At 48.0% G+C, this 23,060-nt stretch overlaps 1 protein-coding gene across 1 annotated transcript in view; it reads right to left on the reverse strand.

Moving 5' to 3' along the window:
• LOC144506874 (uncharacterized) overlaps nucleotides 1-22,378 on the reverse strand; it is a 157,650-nt gene extending 135,272 nt beyond the window's left edge. The window contains exon 1 of the mRNA XM_078233232.1: nucleotides 22,291-22,378. Coding sequence (XP_078089358.1) covers nucleotides 22,291-22,378 — 88 coding nt within the window. The remainder of the gene's footprint in view (nucleotides 1-22,290) is intronic.
• Nucleotides 22,379-23,060: the final 682 nt, after the last annotated feature.

Genomic DNA, 23,060 nt, shown 5'->3' on the forward strand with positions numbered 1-23,060 from the left:
AAATCTACCCCACACCGTACACAAAATAGAATCACCGACCCGAATCTGACAGCTCACACCAGGGGAAGGCACCCAGAACATGGCCATCACCTGCAAATCCATCCCACCCCCTTCACAAAATAAATCACTGACACGAATCTGAAAGCCCACACCCAGGGAAGGCACCCGGATAGTCCCCACCCCTTGCAAATCAATCCCGCCTCCTTCACAAAATAAATCATCAGCCCCAATCTGAAGTCTCGTGCCCACAAATGGCACCCGCAATCCAGCCACCACCTGCAAATCCATCCCATGCCTGCTCACATAATAAAATCAGCATCAATAATCTGAAATCTCACGCCAGCAGAAGACACCCGGATCACGGCCACCGCCCACGAACCCATCCCGCCCCCTGCTCACAAAATAAAATCAGCATCAATAATCTGAAATTTCATGCCCACGGAGGGCACCTGGAACCCGGCCACCACCCACAAATCCATCCCACCCCCTTCACAAAATGAAATCAACGACCCAAATCTGAAAGCTCATGCTCGGGGAAGGCACCTGGAAGCCGCCCAGTGCCCTCAAATCAAGCCCGTTCGCTTTGCAAATGAAATCACCAACCCCAATCTGAAATCTCTCAACAGCAGAAGGCACCCACAACCAGGACACCGGCCATGAATGCATCCCCCCTCCCTGTTCACAAGATAAAATCACTGACTGTAATCTGACAGCTCACGCCCGGGGAAGACACCTGGAATCCGGCCACCACCTGCAATTCCACTCCAATCCCATTTGGCAGAATTTTTCCGGGGAGAATGACTGCCATCTCCCGACCATTGCCAGTCGAGTGGCTCAGTTCAGAGCTTCTGGGTTTTTTATTTCCCGGCCATCGCCCGCAAATTGAACTGTTCCCCTTCGCAAAATATAATCAATGACCCCCGATATGAAATCTCGCGCCCGCTCAAGGCACACACAACCCAGCCCCCACCCACAAATCAATCCCGCCCCCTTCACAAAATGAATCAATATTTTGGGGCGGCACGCTAGCACAGTGGTTAGCACTGCTGCTTCACAGCTCCAGGGACCTGGGTTCGATTCCCGGCTTGGGTCACTGTCTGTGTGGAGTTTGCACATTCTCCTCGTGTCTGCGTGGGTTTCCTCCGGGTGCTCCGGTTTCCTCCCACAGTCCAAAGATGTGCAGGTTCGGTTGATTGGCCATGCTAAAAATTGCCCTTAGTGTCCTGAGATGCGTAGGTTGGAGGGATTAGTGGGTAAATATGTAGGGATATGGGGGTAGGGCCTGGGTGGGATTGTGGTCGGTGCAGACTCGATGGGCCGAATGGCCTCTTTCTGTACTGTAGGGTTTCTATGATTTCTATGAATCTGAAAGCTCACGCCCAGGGCAGGCACCTGGAAAACTCCCCCCTCGCCCCTTCACAAACGAAATCACCAATCCCCAAATCTCACGTCTGCCGACACACCCAAAACCCAGCCACCGCCCACAAATCTACCCCACTCCCTTCACAAAATAAATCAGTGACCCGAATCTCAAAGCTCACATTCAGGGAAGGCATCTGAAACCAGGCCACTGCCCGCAAATCGATCCTGCAACCGCTCACATAATAAAAGAACCAAACCTAATCTGAAATCTCACGCCCGCAAAAGGCACTTGGAATATGGCCACCGCCTGCAAGTCCATCCCGCCCTCTTCACAAAAAGTGACTGACCCGAATCAGAAATCTCACGCACCTGGAAGGCGCCCGGAACCCGGCCACTGCCCGCAAATCCATCGCGTCCCCTGCTCACAAAATAAAATCAGCGACCATAATTTGAAAGCTCACGCCCATGGAAGGCACCGGAACATGGCCACCGCCTACTAGTCCATTCGCCCTCTTCACAAAAACTGACCGACCCAAATCTGAAATCTCATGTGCCTGGAAGGCGGTTGGAACCCACCCACTTCACAAAATAAATCACCAACATGAATCTGAAATCTCACACGCCTGGAAGGCACCCACAACCCGGCCACCACCCGTGAATCCATCCCGCACCTGCTCACATAATAAAATCACCAACCCTAATCTGAAATCTCATGCCCATGGAAGGCTCACGGAACCTGCCACTGTCCGCAAATCTACCCTACTCCTTCACAAAATAAAATCACCGACCTGAATCTGAAAGCTCATGCCCAGGGAAGGCACCTGGAACATGGCCATCGCCTGCAAGGCTATCCTGCTCTCTTCACAAAAAGTGACTGACCCGACTCTGAAATCTCATGCACCTGGAAGGCACCCAAAACCCGACCACCACTCATAAATCCATCCCATCCTCTTCACAAAATAAATCACCGACATGAATCTGAAAGCTCACACCCACAGAAGGCACCCAGAAAGCCCCTACCCCTCGTAAATCCATCCCGCCCCCTTCACAAAATAAATCACCAACTCCAATCTGAAAAAAAGGTATTGAAATTTGATTGAGTTTTTTTGAAGGGTAACCAAGAAGCTGGATGAGGGCAGTGCAGTTGATGTTGTCTACATGGACTTTAGCAAGGCCATTGACAAGGTAGGTTTTTGGCATAAGGTTAAATCTCACAGGGTCCAGGTTGAGATATCTAAATGGATACAAAATTGGCGTCTTGACAGAAGCCAGACGGTAGTTGTAGAGGGTTGTTTTTCAAACTGGAGGCCCGTGACCAGTGGTGTGCCTCAAGGATCAGTGCTGGGTCCACTGTTATGTGTCATTTATGTTAATGATTTGAATGAGAAAAGAGGCATGGTTAGTAAGTTTGCAGATGACGCCATGATTAGTGGCATAGTCGACAGTGAAGAAAGTTATCTCCGATTGCAACGGGATCTTGATCGATCGAGCCAGTGGGCTGACAAATGGCAGATGGAGTTTAGAACATAGAACATAGGACAGTACAGCACAGAACAGGCCCTTCGGCCCACGATGTTGTGCCGAGCTTTATCTGAAACCAAGATCAAGCTATCCCACTCCCTATCATCCTGGTGTGCTCCATGTGCCTATCCAATAACCGCTTAAATGTTCCTAAAGTGTCTGACTCCACTATCACTGCAGGCAGTCCATTCCACACCCCAACCACTCTCTGCGTAAAGAACCTACCTCTGATATCCTTCCTGTATCTCCCACCACGAACCCTATAGTTATGCCCCCTCGTAATAGCTCCATCCACCCGAGGAAATAGTCTTTGAACGTTCACTCTATCTATCCCCTTCATCATTTTATAAACCTCTATTAAGTCTCCCCTCAGCCTCCTCCGCTCCAGAGAGAACAGCCCTAGCTCCCTCAACCTTTCCTCATAAGACCGACACTCCAAACCAGGCAGCATCCTGGTAAATCTCCTCTGCACTCTATCCAGCACTTCCACATCCTTCTTATAGTGAGGTGACCAGAACTGCACACAATATTCCAAATGTGGTCTCACCAAGGTCCTGTACAGTTGCAGCATAACCCCACGGCTCTTAAACTCCAACCCCCTGTTAATGAAAGTTAACACACTATAGGCCTTCTTCACAGCTCTATCCACTTGAGTGGCAACCTTTAGAGATCTGTGGATATGGACCCCAAGATCTCTCTGTTCCTCCACCGTCTTCAGAACCCTACCTTTGACCCTGTAATCCACATTTAAATTCGTCCTACCAAAATGAATCACCTCACATTTATCAGGGTTAAACTCCATTTGCCATTTTTCAGCCCAGCTCTGCATCCTATCTATGTCTCTTTGCAGCCTACAACAGCCCTCCACCTCATCCACCAATCTTGGTGTCATCAGCAAATTTACTGATCCACCCTTCAGCCCCCTCCTCTAAGTCATTAATAAAAATCACAAAGAGCAGAGGACCAAGCACTGATCCCTGCAGCACTCCGCTAGCAACCTGCCTCCAATCCGAAAATTTTCCATCGACCACCACCCTCTGTCTTCGATCAGACAGCCAGTTACCTATCCAATCGGCCAAATTTCCCTCTATCCCACACCTCCTCACTTTCATCATAAGCCGACCATGGGGGACCTTATCAAACGCCTTACTAAAATCCATGTATATGACATCAACTGCCCTACCTTCATCAACACACTTAGTTACCTCCTCAAAAAATTCTATCAAATTTGTGAGGCACGACTTGCCCTTCACAAATCCGTGCTGACTATCCCGGATTAATCCGCATCTTTCTAAATGGTCGTAAATCCCATCTCCAAGGACCTTTTCCATAAATTTACCAACCACCGAAGTAAGACTAACCGGTTTATAATTACCAGGGTCATTTCTATTCCCTTTCTTAAACAGAGGAACAACATTCGCCATTCTCCAGTCCTCTGGCACCATCCCTGTGGACAGCGAGGACCCAAAGATCAAAGCCAAAGGCTCTGCAATCTCATCCCTTGCCTCCCAAAGAATCCTAGGATATATTTCATCAGGCCCAGGGGACTTAGCGACCTTCAGTTTATTCAAAACTGCCAGGACATCCTCCCTCCGAACATCTATTTCCTCCAACCTATTAGCCTGTAACACCTTCTCTTCCTCAAAAACATGGCCCCTCTCCTTGGTGAACACTGAAGAAAAGTATTCATTCATCACCTCGCCTATCTCTACTGACTCCATACACAAGTTCCCACTACTGTCCTTGACCAGCCCTAACCTCACCCTGGTCATTCTTTTATTCCTCACATAAGAGTAAAAAGCCTTGGGGTTTTCCTTGATCCGACCCGCCAAGGACTTCTCGTGTCCCCTCCAAGCTCTCCGAAGCCCCTTTTTCAGCTCATTCCTTGCTAACTTGTAACCCTCAATCGAGCCATCTGAATCTTGTTTCCTCATCCCTACATAAGCTTCCCTCTTCCTTTTCACAAGACATTCCACCTCTTTCGTGAACCATGGTTCCCTCACTCGGCCATTTCTTCCTTGCCTGACAGGGACATACCTATCAAGGACATCCAGTATTTGTTCCTTGAAAAAGTTCCACTTTTCATTAGTTCCTTTCTCTGACAGTTTCTGTTCCCAACTTATGCCCCCTAATCTTGCCTAATCGCATCATAATTACCTCTCCCCCAATTGTAAACCTTGCCCTGCCGTACGGCCCTATCCCTCTCCATTGCAATAACAAAGGACACCGAATTGTGGTCACTATCTCCAAAGTACTCTCCCACAACCAAATCTAACACTTGGCCCGGTTCATTTCCCAGTACCAAATCCAATGTGGCCTCACCTCTTGTCGGCCTATCCACATATTGTGTCAGGAAACCCTCCTGCACACACTGCACAAAAACTGCCCCATCTGAACTATTTGACCTACAAAGGTTCCAATCAATATTTGAAAAGTTAAAGTCCCCCATGACAACTACCCTGTGACCCCCACACATATCCATAATCTGCTTAGCAATTTCTTCCTCCACATCTCTATGGCGGCACGGTAGCACAGTGGTTAGCACTGCTGCTTCACAGCTCCAGGGTCCCGGGTTCGATTCCCGGCTCGGGTCACTGTGTGGAGTTTGCACATTCCCCTCGTGTCTGCGTGGGTTTCCTCCGGGTGCTCCGGTTTCCTCCCACAGTCCAAAGATGTGCGGGTTAGGTTGATTGGCCAGGTTAAAATTGCCCCTGAGATGTGTAGGTTAGAGGGATTAGCGGGCAAATATGTGGGGGTAGGGCCTGGGTGGAATTGTGGTCGGTGCAGACTCGATGGGCCGAATGGCCTCCTTCTGCACTGTAGGGTTTCTATGATTTCTATGATTACTATTTGGGGGCCGATAGTAAACTCCTAACAACGTGACCGCTCCTTTCCTATTTCTAACCTCAGCCCATATTACCTCAGTGTGCAGATCCCCCTCGAAGTGCCTTTCCGCAGCCGTTAAACTATCCTTGATTAACAATGCCACTCCTCCACCTCTTTTACCAGCTTCCCTACACTTAGTGAAACATCTCTACCCCGGAACGTCCAACAACCATTCCTGTCCTTGTTCTACCCACATCTCCGTAATGGCCACAACATCGTAGTCCCAAGTACCAATCCACGCCCCAAGTTCATCTACCTTGTTCTGGATGCTCCTTGCATTGAAGTAGACACACTTCAACCCACCTTCCTGTCTACCGGTACCCACCCTTGACCCTGATACCTTCCCCAATACCTCACCACCCTCACTGACTTCCGGACTACAACTCCTTTTCCCACTCCCCTGACAAGTTAGTTTAAACCCCCCTGAAGAGCCGTAACAAATTTCCCTCCGAGGATATTGGTGCCCCTCTGGTTCAGGTGCACCCCGTCCTGTTTGTACAGGTCCCACCTTCCCCAGAATGTGTTCCTATTATCCACGTATCTGAAACCCTCCCTCCTGCACCATCCCTGCAACCACATGTTTAACTGCACTCTCTCCCTGTTCCTCAACTCGCTATCACGTGGCACCGGCAACGTACCAGAGATGACCACATGTTTTGTCTTGGCTCTCAGCTTCCAGCCCAGCTCCAGAAATTCCTGCTTTAAATCCCCGTCCCTTCTCTTACCTATGTCATTGGTACCAATGTGTACCACGACTTGTGACTGTTTCCCCTCCCCCTTCAGAATCCGGAAAACACGGTCTGAGACGTCACGGACCTTGGCATCCGGTAGGCAACATGACATCCGTGAGTCTCTTTTGCTGCCACAGAACCTCCTATCTATCCCTCTAACTAACGAGTCCCCAATTACTATTGCCCTCCCGCTCTGCCCCTTACCCTCCCGAGCCACAGAGACGGACACAGTGCTGGAGATCCTCCCACTGCGGCTCACCACTGGTATGTCATCCCCCTCAACCGTATCCAAAGCGGAATACTTGTTGCTAAGGGGAACGACCACCGGGGATCCCTGCACGGACTGCTTCCTCCCAGCCCCTCTCACCGTCACCCATCTGTTTTCATTCCTCGGAGTAACTGTATTCCTAAAGCTTCTGTCTATGGCCACCTCTGCGTCCCTAATGATCCTAAGTTCATCCAACTCCAGCTCCAGTTCCCTTACACGGTTTTGGAGGAGCTGCAGATGGATGCACTTCCCACAGATATAATCAGCAGGGACACTGTCATCATCCCTCACCTCAAACATAGTGCAAGAGGAACATTGCACTGCCTGCTCACCCATCCCCTCTAGATACCTTGCCAGTATCAGGTAGAAACAGCAAAAATGAATTAAACTCACCCCTGCTGGCCCTTTCTGCCTAAGCCCTATGAGCCAAAGCCTTATAGCTCACACTCTGCTTCCCACTCACTACACTGCCCGCTCCCGACGCTGCCCGCTGTATACTGCAGCCTACCTTTTATACTTCGCGCGCTTAAAAAACCCTTCCCAGACTCCTTAGCAGCCCACTTCCAGTTTTCACTTTAAACTTCAAATCCTACTGCAAAAGTAAAGGCCAAAAAAAAACACACACTAGCTGACTAATTAAATAAATAAACAATTCAATTAATCTCTCACCAGCACTGCTGCCTCCAATCACTCCCTCTCAGCTTGCTCCAGTGGAACAATGAGTTTAATTTAGATAAATGCGAGGTGATGCATTTAGTAGATTGAACCAGGGCAGGACTTACTCAGTTAATGATAGGGTGTTGGGGAGAGTTACAGAACAAAGAGATCTAGGGGTACATGTTCATAGCTCCTTGAAAGTGGAGTCACAGGTGGACAGAGTGGTGAAGAAGGCATTCAGCATGCTTAGTTTCATTGGTCAGAACATTGAATACAGGAGTTGGAATGTCTTGTTGAAGTTGTACAAGACATTGGTAAGGCCACATTTGGAATACTGTGTACAGTTCTGGTCACCCTATTATAGAAAGGATATTATTAAACTAGAAAGAGTGCAGAAAAGATTTACTAGGATGCTACCGGGACTGGATGGTTTGAGTTATGAGGAGAGGCTGGATAGACTGGGACTTTTTTCTCTGGAGTGTAGAAGACTGAGGGGTGATCTTATCGAGGTCTATAAAATAATGTGGGGCACAGATCAGCTCGATATTCAATATCTTTTCCCAAAGCTAGGGGAGTTTAAAACTAGAGGGAATAAGTCTAAGGTGAGAGGGGGGAGATCACAGAGGGTGGTGAGTGTCTGGAACAAGCTGCCAGAGGTAGTAGTAGAGGCGGGTACAATTTTATCTTTTAAAAGGATAAAATTGAAAATTTAAATTTAAAATTTAAATTTAACAAGATAAAAAGATATCTGTTGTTTGGATTTAATATCAGTTTGGGTTTAATCTCAGTTGTTTGGGTTTAATCTCAGTTGTTTGGGTTTAATCTCAGTTGTTTGGGTTTAATATCAGTTGTTTGGGTTTAATATCAGTTTGGGTTTCATCTGTCACCGCTCTGTGTTCCTGCTTTTTAAACTGTCACCGCTCTGTGTTCCTGCTTTTTAAACTTCTTTCCCAGTGCACTCTGAGGAAGGGGAAAAAGGGTTCAGTGTTCCATTGGAGCAATTCTTTTTCTTTGTAGCAGTAAGTTATATGGAGGGGATGGAAGTGTAGGCAGTGCAATGTACCTCCTGCAGAATGTTTGAGGTGAGGGACACCGTCAGTGTCCCTGCTGATTACACCTGTGGGAAGTGCACCCATCTGCAGCTCCTCCAAGACCGCGTTAGGGAGCTGGAGTTGGATGAGCTTAGGGTCATCAGGGAGGCAGAGAGGGCCATAGACACAAGCTTCAGGGATACAGTTGCTCCAGGGAATGAAAATAGATGGGTGACAGTGAGAGGGGCTGGGAGGAAGCAGTCGGTGCGGGGATCCCCTGTGGTCGTTCCCCTTAGCAACAAGTATTCCACTTTGGATACAGGTGATACCTGTCAGTGGTGAGCCGCAGTGACCAGATCGCCAGCGCTGAGTCCGTCCCTGTGGCTCAGAAGGGAAAGGGGGAGAGTGGTAGAGCTATAGTTATTGGGGACTCGTTTGTTAGAGGGATAGATAGGAGGTTCTGTGGCAACAAGAGAGACTCACGGATGGTATGTTGCCTCCCGGATGCCAGGGTCTGTGACATCTCCGACCGTGTCTTCAGGATTCTAAAGGGGGAGGGGGAACAGTCACAAGTCGTGGTGCACGTCGGCACCAAAGACATAGGTAAGAGAGGGGACGGGGATTTAAAACAGGAATTCAGGGAGCTTGGGTGGAAGCTGAGAGCCAGGACAAAACAGGTTGTCATCTCTGGTATGTTGCCGGTGCCACGGGATAGCGAGTTGAGGAACAGGGAGAGAGTGCAGTTAAACACATGGATGCAGGGATGGTGTAGGAGGGAGGGTTTCAGCTATGTGGATAATTGGAACACTTTCTGGGGAAGGTGGGACCTGTACCAACAGGACGGGGTGCACCTGAACCAGAGGGGCACCAATATCCTGGGAGGGAAATTTGCTACAGCTCTTCGGGGGGGTTTAAACTAATTTGTCAGGGGGATGGGAAAAGGAGTTGTAGTCCGGAGGTCAGTGAGTGTAGTGAGGTACTGGGAAGGGTATCATGGTCAAAGGTGGGTACCAGCAGACAAGAAGGTGGGTTGAAGTGTGTCTACTTCAATGCAAGGAGCATCCGAAATAAGGTAGGTGAACTTGGGGCGTGGATTGGCACTTGGGACTACGATGTTGTGGCCATTACAGAGACATGGGTAGAACAGGGACAGGAATGGATATTGGAAGTTCCGGGGTATAGATGTTTCAGTAAGTGTAGGGTAGCTGGTAAAAGAGGTGGAGGAGTGGCACTGTTAATCAAGGAGAGTGTAACGGCTGCAGAAAGGCATTTCGAAGGGGATCTGCCGACAGAGGTAATATGGGCTGAGGTTAGGAATAGGAAAGGAGCGGTCACGTTGTTAGGAGTTTACTATAGGCCCCAAATAGTAATAGAGATGTGGAGCAAGAAATTGCTAAGCAGATTATGGATAGGTGTGGAGGTCACAGGGTAGTTGTCATGGGGGACTTTAACTTTCCAAATATTGATTGGAGCCTTTATAGGTCGAATAGTTCAGATGGGGCAGTTTTTGCAGGAGGGGTTCCTGACACAATATGTGGATAAGCTGACAAGAGGTGGGGCCACATTGGATTTGGTAATGGGAAATGAACCGGGCCAAGTGGTGGATTTGGTTGTGGGAGAGCACTTTGGAGATAGTGACCACAATTCGGTGTCTTTTGTTATTGCAATGGAGAGGGAGAGGGCCATGTGGCAGGGCATAGTTTACAATTGGGGGAGAGGTAATTATGATGCAATCAGGCGGGAATTAGGAAGCACAGGATGGGAACAAAAATTGTCAGGGAAAGGCACTAATGAAAAGTGGAACGTTTTCAAGGAACAAATACTGCGTGTCCTTGATAGGTATGTCCCTGCCAGGCAGAGAGGAAATGGCCGAGTGAGGGAACCATGGTTCACAAAAGAGGTGGAATGTCTTGTCAAGAGAAAGAAGGAAGCTTATGTAAGGTTGAGAAAACAAAGTTCAGTTGGCTCGATGGAGGGTTACAAGTTAGCAAGAAATGAGCTGAAAAAGGGGCTTAGGAGAGCTAGGAGGGGGCATGAGAAGTCCTTGGCGGGTCGGATCAAGGAAAACCCCAAGGCTTTTTATTCTTATGTGAGGAATAAAAGAATGACCAGGGTGAGGTTGGGGCCGGTCAAGGTCGGCAGTGGGAATTTATGCATGGAGTCAGAAGAGATAGGAGAGGTGATGAATGAATACTTTTCTTCGGTGTTCACCAAGGAGAGGGGCCATGTTTTTGAGGAAGAGAGGGTGTCACAGGCTGATAGGCTGGAGGAAGTAGATGTTCGGAGGGAGGATGGACTAGCCATTTTGAATAAACTGAAAGTTGATAAGTCCCCTGGGCCTGATGAAATATATCCGAGGAGTCTTTGGGAGGCAAGGGATGAGATAGCAGAGCCTTTGGCATTGATCTTTGGGTCCTCACTGTCCACGGGGGTGGTGCCAGAGGACTGGAGAGTGGCGAATGTGGTTCCTCTGTTTAAGAAAGGGAATAGAGATAACCCTGGTAATTATAGGCTGGTTGGTCTTACTTCGGTGTCGGTAAGTTGATGGAAAAGGTCCTCAGGGATAGGATTTACGACCATTTAGAAAGTTGCAGCTTAATCCGGGATAGTCAGCACGGATTTGTGAAGGGCAAGTCTTGCCTCACAAATTTGATAGAATTATTTGAGGAGGTAACTAAGTATGTAGATGAAGGTAGTGCAGTTGATGTCATATACATGGATTTTAGTAAGGCGTTTGATAAAGTCCCCCATGGTCGGCTTATGAAGAAAGTAAGGATGTGTGGGATAGAGGGAAGTTTGGCCGATTGGATAGGTAACTGGCTATCTAACAGACGACAGAGGGTGCTGGTGGATGAAAAATTTTCGGACTGGAAACCGGTTACCAGCGGAGTGCCATAGGGATCAGTGCTTGGTCCTCTGCTATTTGTCATTTTTATAAATGACTTGGAGGAGGGGGCTGAAGGGTGGATCAGTAAATTTGCTGATGACACCATGATTGGTGGAGTAGTGGATGAGGTGGAGGGCTGTTGTAGGCTGCAAAGAGATATAGATAGGATGCAGAGCTGGGCTGAAAAATGGCAAATGGAGTTTAACCCTGACAAATGCAAGGTGATTCATTTTGGTAGGACAAATTTAAATGTGGATTACAGGGTCAAAGGTAGGGTTCTGAAGAATGTGGAGGAACAGAGAGATCTTGGGGTTCATATCCATAGATCTCTGAAGGTTGCCACTCAAGTGGATAGAGCCGTGAAGAAGGCCTATAGTGTGTTGGCGTTCATTAACAGGGTGTTTGAGTTTAAGAGCCGTGGGGTTATGCTGCAACTGTACAGGACCTTGGTGAGACCACATTTGGGATATTGTGTGCAGTTCTGGTCACCTCACTATAAGAAGGATGTGGAGACACTGGAAAGAGTGCAAAGGAGATTTACCAGGATGCTGCCTGGTTTGGAGGGTAGGTCTTATGAGGAAAGGTTGAGGGAACTTGGGCTTTTCTCTTTGGAGCAGAGGAGGTTGAGAGGAGACTTAATAGAGGTTTATAAGATGATGAGGGGGATAGATAGAGTGAATGTTCAAAGACTATTTCCTCGCGTGGATGGAGCTATTACAAGGGGACATAACTATAGGGTTCATGGTGGGAGATATAGGAAGGATATCAGAGGTAGGTTCTTTACGCAGAGAGTGGTTGGGGTGTGGAATGGACTGCCTGCAGTGATAGTGGAGTCAGAAACTTTAGGAACAGTTAAGAAGCTACTAGATCGGCACATGGAGTACTTCGGGATGATAGGGAGGAAATAGCTTGATCTGGGTTTCTGACGAAGCTCGGCACAACAACGTGGGCCGAAGGGCCTGTTCTGTGCTGTACTGTTCTATGTTCTAAAAAGCATTTAAACAGTTACATGGGTAAGATGGGTAGAGAGGGATATGGGCCAAATGCAGGCAACTGGGATTAGGTTAGGAGTTTTAAAAAAACAGGCAGCACGTTAGGCCGAAGGGCCTGTTTCCATGCTGTAACCTCTATGACTCTATGTATTGGGATTCTTGAGAAACATGAAGGTAGACAAGTCCCCAGGGCCTGATGGGATATACCCCAGAATGCTGAGAGAGAGAAGGGAGGAAATTGCTGGGGTCTTGAGAGAAATCTTTGTATCCTCACTGGCTACAAGGGAGGTCCCAGAGGATTGGAGAATAGCCAATGTTGTTCCTTTGTTTAAGGAGGGTAGCAAAAATAATCCAGGCAATTACAGGTTGGTGAGCCTTACGTCAGTGGTAGGGAAATAATTGGAGATAATTCTTCGAGACAGGATTTACTTGGAAATAAATGGATGTATTAGTGAGAGGTAACATGGTTTTGTGAAGGGGAGGTCGTGTCTCACGAACTTGATCGAGTTTTTCGAGAAATTGACGAAGATGATTGATGAGGGTAGGACAGTGGATGTTGTCTACATGGACTTGAGTAAGGCCTTTGACAAGGTCCCTCATGGCAGACTGGGGCAGAAGGTGAAGTCGCATGGGATCAGAGGTGAGCTGGCAAGGTGGATACAGAACTGGCTCGGACATAGAAGTTGGACTGTCTCCTCCACATCGGACATAGAAGACAGAGGGTAGCAGTGGAAGGATGTTTCGCTGAATGGAGGGCGGTGACAAGTGGTGTTCCTCAGGGATCAGTGCTGGGACCTTTGCTGTTTGTATAATACATAAATGATTTGGAGGAAAATGTAACTGGTTTGAACGGTAAGTTTGCAGACGTCACAAAGGTTGGCGGATTTGCAGATAGCAATGAGGACCATCAGACGATATAACAGGATATAGATTGGTTGGAGGTTTGGGTGGAGAGATGGCAGATGGAGTTGAATCCGGACAAATGTGAGGTAATGCATTTTGGAAGGTCGAATACAGATAGGAAATATAAATAAATGGCAGAACCCTGAAGAGTATTGTTAGGGAGAGGGATCTGGGTGTACAGGTACACAGGTCACTGAAAGTGGCAATGCAGGTGGAGAAGGTAGTCATATGTCATGCTTGCCTTCATCGGCCAGGGCACTAAGTTTAGAAATTGGCAAGTCATGTTGTAGCTTTATAGAACCTTAGTTTGGGCACACTTGGAATATAGTGTTGAATTCTGGTCACCACACTACCAGAAAGATGTGGAGGCTTTGGAGAGGGTACAGAAAAGATTTACCAGGGTATGGAGGGCGTTAGCTATGAGGAGAGGTTCAAGAAAGTTGGTTTGTTCTCACTGGAATGACGGAGGTTGAGGGGCAACCTGATGGAAGTCTACAAGATTTTGAGGGGCACGGACAGAGTGGATCGTCAGAAGCTTTTTCCCAGGGTGGAAGAGTCAATTACTAGAGGGCATAGGTTTAAGGTGCGAGGGGCAAGGTTTAAAGCAGATGTACGAGGCAAGTTTTTTTTACACAGAGGGTGGTGGGTGCCTGGAACTCGCTGCCGGGGTAGGTAGTGGAAGCAGATACAATAGTGACCTTTAATTGGCATTGATCTTTGGGTCCTCACTGTCCACGGGGGTGGTGCCAGAGGACTGGAGAGTGGCGAATGTTGTTCCTCTGTTTAAGAAAGGGAATAGAAATGACCCTGGTAATTATAGGCTGGTTAGTCTTACTTCGGTGGCCGGTAAGTTGATGGAAAAGGTCCTTAGGGATAGGATTTACGACCATTTAGAAAGATGCAGCTTAATCCGGGATAGTCAGCACGGATTTGTGAAGGGCAAGTCTTGCCTCACAAATTTGATAGAATTTTTTGAGGAGGTAACTAAGTGTGTAGATGAAGGTAGTGCAGTTGATGTCATATACATGGATTTTAGTAAGGCGTTTGATAAAGTCCCCCACGGTCGGCTTATGAAGAAAGTAAGGATGTGTGGGATAGAGGGAAGTTTGGCTGATTGGATAGGTAACTGGCTATCTAACAGAAGACAGAGGGTGGTGGTGGGTGGAAAATTTTCGGACTGGAAACCAGTTACCAGCGGAGTCCCACAGGGATCAGTGCTTGGTCCTCTGCTATTTGTCATTTTTATAAATGACTTGGAGGAGGGGGCTGAAGGGTGGATCAGTAAATTTGCTGATGACACCAAGATTGGTGGAGTAGTGGATGAGGTGGAGGGCTGTTGTCGGCTGCAAAGAGATATCGATAGGATGCAGAGCTGGGCTGAAAAATCCTCCCACAGTCCAAAGTCGTGCGGGTTAGGTTGATTGGCCGTGCTAAATTGCCCCTTAGCGTCAGGGGGATTAGCAGGATAAATAAGTGGGGCTACAGGAATAGGGCCCGGGTGAGATTGTGATTGGTGCAGACACAATGTGCCGAATGACCTCCTTCAACACTGTAGGGATTCCATGATAATTCTATGAAAAAATCCATCCCGCCCCCTTCACAAAATAAATCACTGGCACGACTCTGAATGCGCACGCCCAGGGAAAGCACCCAGAAAGCCCTCACCCAGCAAGTCCATCCAGCTCCCTTCACAAAATAAAACACCAACCTCAGTCTGAAATCTCGCACCCGCGGAAAACACCACAACCAGGCCACCGCCCGCGAATCCATCCCGTGCCTGTTCACATAATAAAATCACCAACCCTAATCTGAAATCTCATGCTCGCAGAAGGCACCTGGATCCCGGCCAAACCCAGCCCGCCCCCACTCACAAAATAAAATCAGCGACCATAATTTGAAATCTCATGCCCACGGAGGGCACCGCCCACAAATCTAGCCCACTCCCTTCACAAAATAAAATCAGGGAGACAAATCTCAAAGCTCATGTCCGGGGAAGGCATCCGAAACCCGGCTACTGCCCACGAATTGATCCCGCACCTGCTCAAATGATAAAATCACCGACCCTAATCTGAAATCTCATGCTCGCAGAAGGTCCCCGGACCCTGCTCATAAAATCAGCAACCATAATTTGAAAGCTCATTGCAAGGGGATGGCACTGTAATGCAGCCGCCGCCCGCAAATCCATCCCACGCACATTTTGCAGAAATTTTCCATGGAGTACAACCGCCATCTCCCAACCATTGCCAGTATTGTGGCTCGGTTCAGTGCTTCCTGGTTTTTTGTTTCCAGGTACCACCCACAAATCGAGCCGGTCCCCTTCACAAAATAAAATCACCGACCCGAATCTGAAAGCTCACGCCTGGGGAAGGCACCGGCTATCCAGCCACTGCCCGCATAACCATGCCGTCTCCTGCTCACAAGAAGAAATCACAACCCCAATCAGAAATCTCACGTCCGCAGAAAGCATCCGGAGCCTGGCCACCATCCACAAATCCATCCCGCCCCCTGCGCACAAAATAAAATCACTGACCATAATCTGAAAGCTCACGCCCGGGGAAGGTACCTGGAACCCAGCCACCACCCGCAAATTCATCCCGCCCCAATTTGGCAGACTTTTTCCGTGGAGTACCATTTCCATCTCCTGACCATTGCTGGTAGTGCGGCATTTTGCATGAATTCTTATTCCATGGAACATAGAACATAGAACAGTACAGCACAGAACAGGCCCTTCGGCCCACAATGTTGTGGCGAGCTTTATCTGAAACCAAGATCAAGCTATCCCACTCCCTATCATCCTGGTGTGCTCCATGTGCCTATCCAATAACCGCTTAAATGTTCCTAAAGTGTCTGACTCCACTATCACTGCAGGCAGTCCATTCCACACCCCAACCACTCTCTGCATAAAGAACCTACCTCTGATATCCTTCCTATATCTCCCACCATGAACCCTATAGTTATGCCCCCTTGTAATAGTTCCATCCACCCGAGGAAATAGTCTATTCCAGTGAGAACAAACCAAGTTTCTCCAACTTCTCCTCACAGCTAATGCCCTACATTCCAGGCAACATCTGGTAAATCTTTTCTGAACCCTCTCCAAAGCCTCCACATCCTTCTGGTAGTGTGGCGCCCACTATATTCCAAGTGCGGTCGAACCAAGGTTCTATAAAGCTGCAACGTGACTTGCCAATTTTTAAACTCAATGCCCCAGCTGAAGGCAAGCATGCCGTATGCTTTCTTGACTACCTTCTCTAACTGTGTTGTCACTTTGTGACCTGTGTACCTGTACACCCAGATCCCTCTGCCTATCAATGCTCTTACGGGTTCTGCCATTTACTGTATATTTCCTATCTGTATTAGACCTTCCAAAATGCATTACCTCACATTTGTCCAGATTAAATCCATCTGCCATCTCTCCACCTAAGTCTCCAACTGATCTGTATCCTGCTGTATACTCTGATGGTCCTCATCGCTATCCGCAAATCTACCAATCTTTGTATCGTCCGCACACTTACTAATCAAACCAGTTACATTTTCCTCCAAACCATTTATATATATTCCGAACAGCAAAGGTCCCAGCACTGATCCCTGAGGAACGCCACTTATCATAGCCCTCCATTCAGAAACGCACCCTTCCACTGCTACCCTCTGTTTTCTATGACCAAGCCAGTTCTGTATCCACCTTACCAGCTCACCTCTGATCCCGTGCGACTTCATCTTCTGCACCAGTCTGCCATGAGGGACCTTGTCAAAGGCCTTACTGAAGTCCATGTAGACAACACCCACTGCCCTATCCTCATTAATCATCTTTGTCACTTCCTCAAAAAACTCGATCAAGTTACTGAGACACGACCTCCCCTTCACAAAAGCATGTTGCCGCTTGCGAGATACGTCCACTTATTTTCAAGTGGGAGTAAATCCAGTCTCGAAGAATCCTCTCCAATAATTTCCCTACCACTGACATATGGCTCACTGGCCTGTAATTACCTGGATTATCCTTGCTACCTTGCTTAAATAAAGGAACAAAATTGGTTGTTCTCCAATCCTCTGGGATCTCCCCTGTTGCTAGTGAGGATACAAGTACGACTGCCATCTCCCAACCATTCCCGTAGTGCAGTTTGGTTCAGCGCTTCTGGGTTTTTTATTTCCCGGCCACCACCCGCAAATTGAGCCGATCCCCTTCACAAAATAAAATCAATGACCTCAATATGAAATCTCTTGCCCGCGCAAGGCACTGCAGCCCGGCCATTTCCCGCACATCCATCCCGCTAACTGGTTCACAATATAAAATCATTGACCCTAATCTGAAATCTCTCGCGAAATCCATCCGGCCCCTGGCACCGACACAAATCTGAAAGCTCAGTTGGGGAAGACACCTGCAACCCAGCCAGCACCCACAAATCCATCCCACACCTGCTCACATAATAAAGTCACCGACCCTAATCTGAAATCTCATGCACGCAGAAAGCTCCCGGAACCTGGCCATTGCCCGCAAACCCATCCCATCCCCGACTCACAAAATAAAATCAACGACCATAATCTCAAATCTCATGCCCGCAGAAGGTACCCCGAACCCTGCCACTGCCTGCAAATCTACCCCACTCCCTTCACAAAGTAAAATCACCGATCTGAATCTGAAAGCTCATGCCCGTGAAAGGCACCCAGAACATGGCCACCACCTGCAAGTCCATCCCATCTCAAAAAGTGACCGACCCGAATCTGAAATCTCATGCACTTGGAAGGTACCTGGAACCCGGTCACCATCCACAAATCTGAGAGCTTTCAGATTCGGGTCGCTGATTTTATGTTGTGAAAGGAGTGGGTAGATTTGCGGGCGGTGGCCAGGTTCTGGATGCCTTCTGCCCGCTCAAGTCAGCCGCAACCCGGCCGCCACCCGCAAATCCATCTCACCCCTTTACAAAATAATTCTGAAAGCACCTGCAACCTGGCTAGCGCCTGCAAATCGAACCCGCACTTGCTCATGTAATAAAATCACCGACCCTAATCTGAAATCTCATGCCCGCAGTAGACACCTGGAACCCGGCCATCGCACGTGAACCCATCCCGTCCCCTGCTCACAAAATCACCGACCCGAATCTGAAAGCTCACGCTCCGGGAAGGCACCCGGAACCCAGCCACCACCCGCAAATCCATCCTGCCCGTATTTGGCAGAAATTTTCCATGGAGTACGACTGCCATTTCCTGAACATTGCCGGTCGTGTGGATCGGTTCAGCACTTCCTGGTTTTTTTATTTCTGGTACTGCCCGCAAATCAAGCCGGTCTCCTTCACAAAATAAAATCACCTATCCCAATCTGAAATCTCATGCCCGGTGAAGGCACCCGGAACATGGCCACAGCCCACAAATCATCCCGCCCACTTCAAAAAAATGACTGACCGGAATCTGAAAGCTCACACCTGTGGAAGGCACCAGCAATCCAGCCACTGCCCACATAACCATTCCGCCCCCTGCTCACAAAATAAAATCACTGACTGTAATCTCAAAGCTCATGCCCAGGTAAGGCACCTGCAACCCAGCCACCGCCCGCAAATCCATCCCGCTCCCTGCTGACAAAATAGAATCACTGACACGAAAAAGAGTGGCTAAAGTAAACGTTGGTCCTTTAGAGGATGAGAAAGGGGATGTAATAACTGGAAATGAGAAAATGGCTGAGGTATTGAACAGGTATTTTGTGTCAGTCTTCACAGTGGAAGACACAAATAACATGCCAAAAATTGATGACAAGAAGGCTGTGGCAGGTGAGGACCTGGAAGCTATCATCACGAAAGAGGTAGCGTTGGGCAAGTTAATGGGGCTAAAGGGAGACAAGTCTCCTGGTCCTGATGGAATGAATCCCAGAGTACTAAAAGAGATGGCGGGCGAAATACCAAATGCACTGGTGATCATTTACCAAAATTCGCTGGGGTGGTTCCCGTAGATTGGAAAACAGCAAATGTGACGCCACTGTTTAAAAAAGGAAATAGACAAAAGGCAAGTAGCGATAGGCCGGTTAGCTTAAGTTCTGTAGGAGTGAAAATGCTTGAATCTATCAAGGAAAAAATAGCGAGACATCTGGATATAAATTGTCCCATTGGTAAGACGCAGCATGGGTTCATGAAAGGAAGGTCATGTTGGACTAATTTGGTGGAATTCTTCGAGAACATTACATGTGCAGTGGACAATGGGGAACCTGTGGATGTGGTGTATCTGGATTTCCAGAAGGCATTTGACAAGTGGCTGCGCCAAAGACTGCTCCATAAGATAAAGGTGCACGGTGTTACGGGTAATGTATTCGCATGGACAGAGGATTGGTTAACAAAGAGTGGGGGTAAATGGGTGTTTTTCTGGTTGGCGATCAGTGACTAGTGGTGTGCCTCAGGGATCAGTGTTGGGACCACAATTGTTTACGATTTATATAGATGATTTGGAGTTGGGGACCAAGTGTAGTGTGTCAAAATTCACAGATGACACTAAAATGGATGGCAGAGGAAAGTGTGCAGAGGACGCTGAAAGTCTGCAAGTCTGATAGTCAAAGTGAGTGGGCGAGAGTCTAGCAGATGGAGCACAATGTTGGTAAATGCGAGGTCATCCATTTTGGCAGGAACAACAGCAGAATGGACTATTATTTAAATGGTAAAAAATTGCAGCATGCTGCTGTGCTGAGGGACCTGGGTGTCCTTGTGCAAGAATCACAAGGAGTTGGTTTGCAGGTGCAGCAGGTAATTAAGAAGGCAAATGCAATTTTGTCCTTCATTGCTAGAGGGATGGAGTTTAAAAACAGCGCAGTTATGTTGCAGCTGTATAAGGTGCTGGTGAGGCCACACCTGGAGAACTGTGTACAGTTTTGGTCTCCTTACTTGAGAAAGGATATTCTGGCACTGGAAGGGGTGCAGAGGAGATTCACGAGGTTGATTCCTGAGTTGAAAGGGTTGGCTTATGAGGAGAGACTGAGTAGACTGGGGCTATACTCATTGGAATTCAGAAGAATGAGAGGCGATCTTATAGAAACATATAAGATTATGAAGGGAATAGATAAGGTAGAAGCAGGGAAGTTGTTTCCACTGGCAGGTGAAACTAGAACTAGGGGGCATAGCCTCAAAATAAGGGGAAGCAGATTTAGGACTGAGTTGAGGAGGAACTTCTTCACACAAAGGGTTGTGAATCTGTGGAATTCCCTGCCCAGTGAAGCAGTTGAGGCTACCTCATTGAATGTTTTTAAAGCAAGGATCGATAAATTTTTGAACAGTACCTCATTAACGATAGTCAGCATGGTTTTGTGAGAGGGAGGTCCTGCCTCACTAACCTGGTGGAGTTTTTTGAAGAAGTGACTAGAATGGTTGACGACGGAAGGGCCGTGGATGTCGTCTATATGGACTTTAGTAAAGCATTTGACAAAGTCCCTCATGGTAGGTTGGTGCAAAAGGTTGGATCTCATGGGATAACGGGGGAGGTGGCTAGATGGGTGGAGAACTGGCTTGGTCACAGAAGACAGAGGGTGGTAGTGGAAGGGTCTTTTTCCGGCTGGATGCCTGTGACTAGTGGTGTTCCGCAGGGCTCTGTATTGGGACCTCTGCTGTTTGTGATTTATATAAACGATCTGGAAGGTGGTGTAACTGGGGTGATCAGTAAGTTTGCGGACGACACGAAAATGGCTGGACTTGCAGATAGTGAGGAACATTGTCAGAGGCTACAGAAGGATATAGATAGGCTGGAAATTTGGGCAAAGATGGAGTTCAAATTTGGGCAGATGGAGTTCAATCCAGATAAATGCGAAGTGATGCATTTTGGTAGAACTAATGTAGGGGGGAGCTATACGATAAATGGCAGAACCATAAAGGGTATAGATACGCAGAGGGACCTGGGTGTGCAAGTCCACAGATCCTTGAAGGTGACGTCACAGGTGGAGAAGGTAGTGAATAAGGCATATGGCATGCTTGCCTTTATAGGACGGGGCATAGAGTATAAAAGTTGGGGTCTGATGTTGCAGTTGTATAGAACGTTGGTTCGGCCGCATTTGGAATACTGTGTCCAGTTCTGGTCGCCACACTACCAGAAGGACGTGGAGGCTTTAGAGAGTTCGGGGTTAACCAGGATGTTGCCTGGTATGGAAGGGCTTAGTTATGAGGAGATTGGGTAAACTGGGGTTGTTCTCACTGGAAAGATGGAGGATGAGGGGTGACCTAATAGAGGTGTATTAAATTATGAAAGGCATAGATAGGGTGAACGGTGGGAAGCTTTTTCCCAGGTCGGTGGTGACATTTACGAGGGGTCATAGGTTCAAGGTGTGGGGGGGGGAGGTTTAACACAGATATCAGAAGGACGTATTTTACACAGAGGGTGGTGGGGGCCTGGAATGCGCTGCCGGGCAAGGTGGTGGAGGCGGACACACTGGGAACGTTTAAGACTTATCTAGATAGTCACATGAATGGAGTGGGAATGGAATGGGAGCGGCGCAGGCTTGGAGGGCCGAAGGGCCTGTTCCTGTGCTGTATTGTTCTTTGAATTAAGGGTTATGGTGAGCGGGCGGGTAAGTGGAGCTGAGTCCACAAAAAGATCAGCCATGATCTTATTGAATGGCGGAGCAGGCTTGGGGGGCCAGATGGCCTATTCCTGCTCCTACTTCTTATATTCTTACACAAATCTCAAAGGTCACGCCGAGGAAGGCACCTGGAACCCAGTCACTGACTGGAAATCCATCCACCCACTTCACAAAACAAATCACCGACCCGAATCTAAACGCTCACGCCTGGGATAGGCACCTGGAAGCCAGTCCACCACCCGCAAATCCATGCAGCCCGCATTTAGCCAAAATTTTCCGAGGAGTATAACCACCATCTCCCGATCATTGCCGATAGTGCAGCTCAGTTCAGCGCTTCAAGGTTTTTTTTTCCAGGTCACCGCCCGCAAATCGAACCGGTCCCCTTCGCAAAATAAAATCATTGATCCCAATTGGAAATCTCATGCCTGTGCAAGGCACCGGAACTCGGGCACTGCCCACAAATTTCACCTCAGCTCCTGCTCACAGAATAAAATCAACCCCAATCTGAAATCTCACGCCTGCGGATGGCACCCGCAACCAGGCCACTGCCTGTGAATCCATCCTGCCCGTTCACAAAATCACCGACCCTGAACTGGAAACTCATGTCCGCAGAAGGGACATTCAGGGACTTGATGAGTTAAGCATATTGAGTAAATCCACATTTGTTTCCAAAGTTTCTCTCAATGCCATCGAGTCTTTTTCGCTAAGGACTGATACTGCAGCAAAATGCTCATCTTGATGAGTCAGTGAGGTCGGGAACCGAGTCCGGGATAAGTCAATGATGTCAGGAGTGAATTAATTTAGTTGGCAACTGCGTCAGAAATGACACAATGAGATTGGTAACTAAATCAGGAATGAGTGAATGAATGTAATTACCTCCATCGGGAATGATCAATGAAGTCGGGGACCGAATCCAGAATGAATCAATAAAGTTGGGAACTAAGTCAGAAATGTGTCAATGTGTCATTTCCAGTGTAGCTGCTCACTTCAATGAGGTCAGTAACTAAGTCGGGAATGCGTCGATGAAGTCGGGATTTACATTGGGAATGAGCCAATGAAGTCGGCAACCATGTCGGGAATGTATTCAATTAAGTCGGCAACTACATCGGAAATGACGCAATGACTTTGACAACTATGTCCGGATCAGTCAATGAAGTCAGCAACCATGCTGGAAATGACACAATGAGGTCGGTAATTCAGGCGGGAATGAGTGAATGACATCAGGAACTAAGTCGGGAGTGCGGCACTGAAGTCGCGAATCATGTTGGGAATGAATCAACAAAGTC

This window comes from Mustelus asterias, chromosome 18, assembly GCF_964213995.1.
Source record: "Mustelus asterias chromosome 18, sMusAst1.hap1.1, whole genome shotgun sequence".
NCBI lineage: Eukaryota > Metazoa > Chordata > Chondrichthyes > Carcharhiniformes > Triakidae > Mustelus > Mustelus asterias.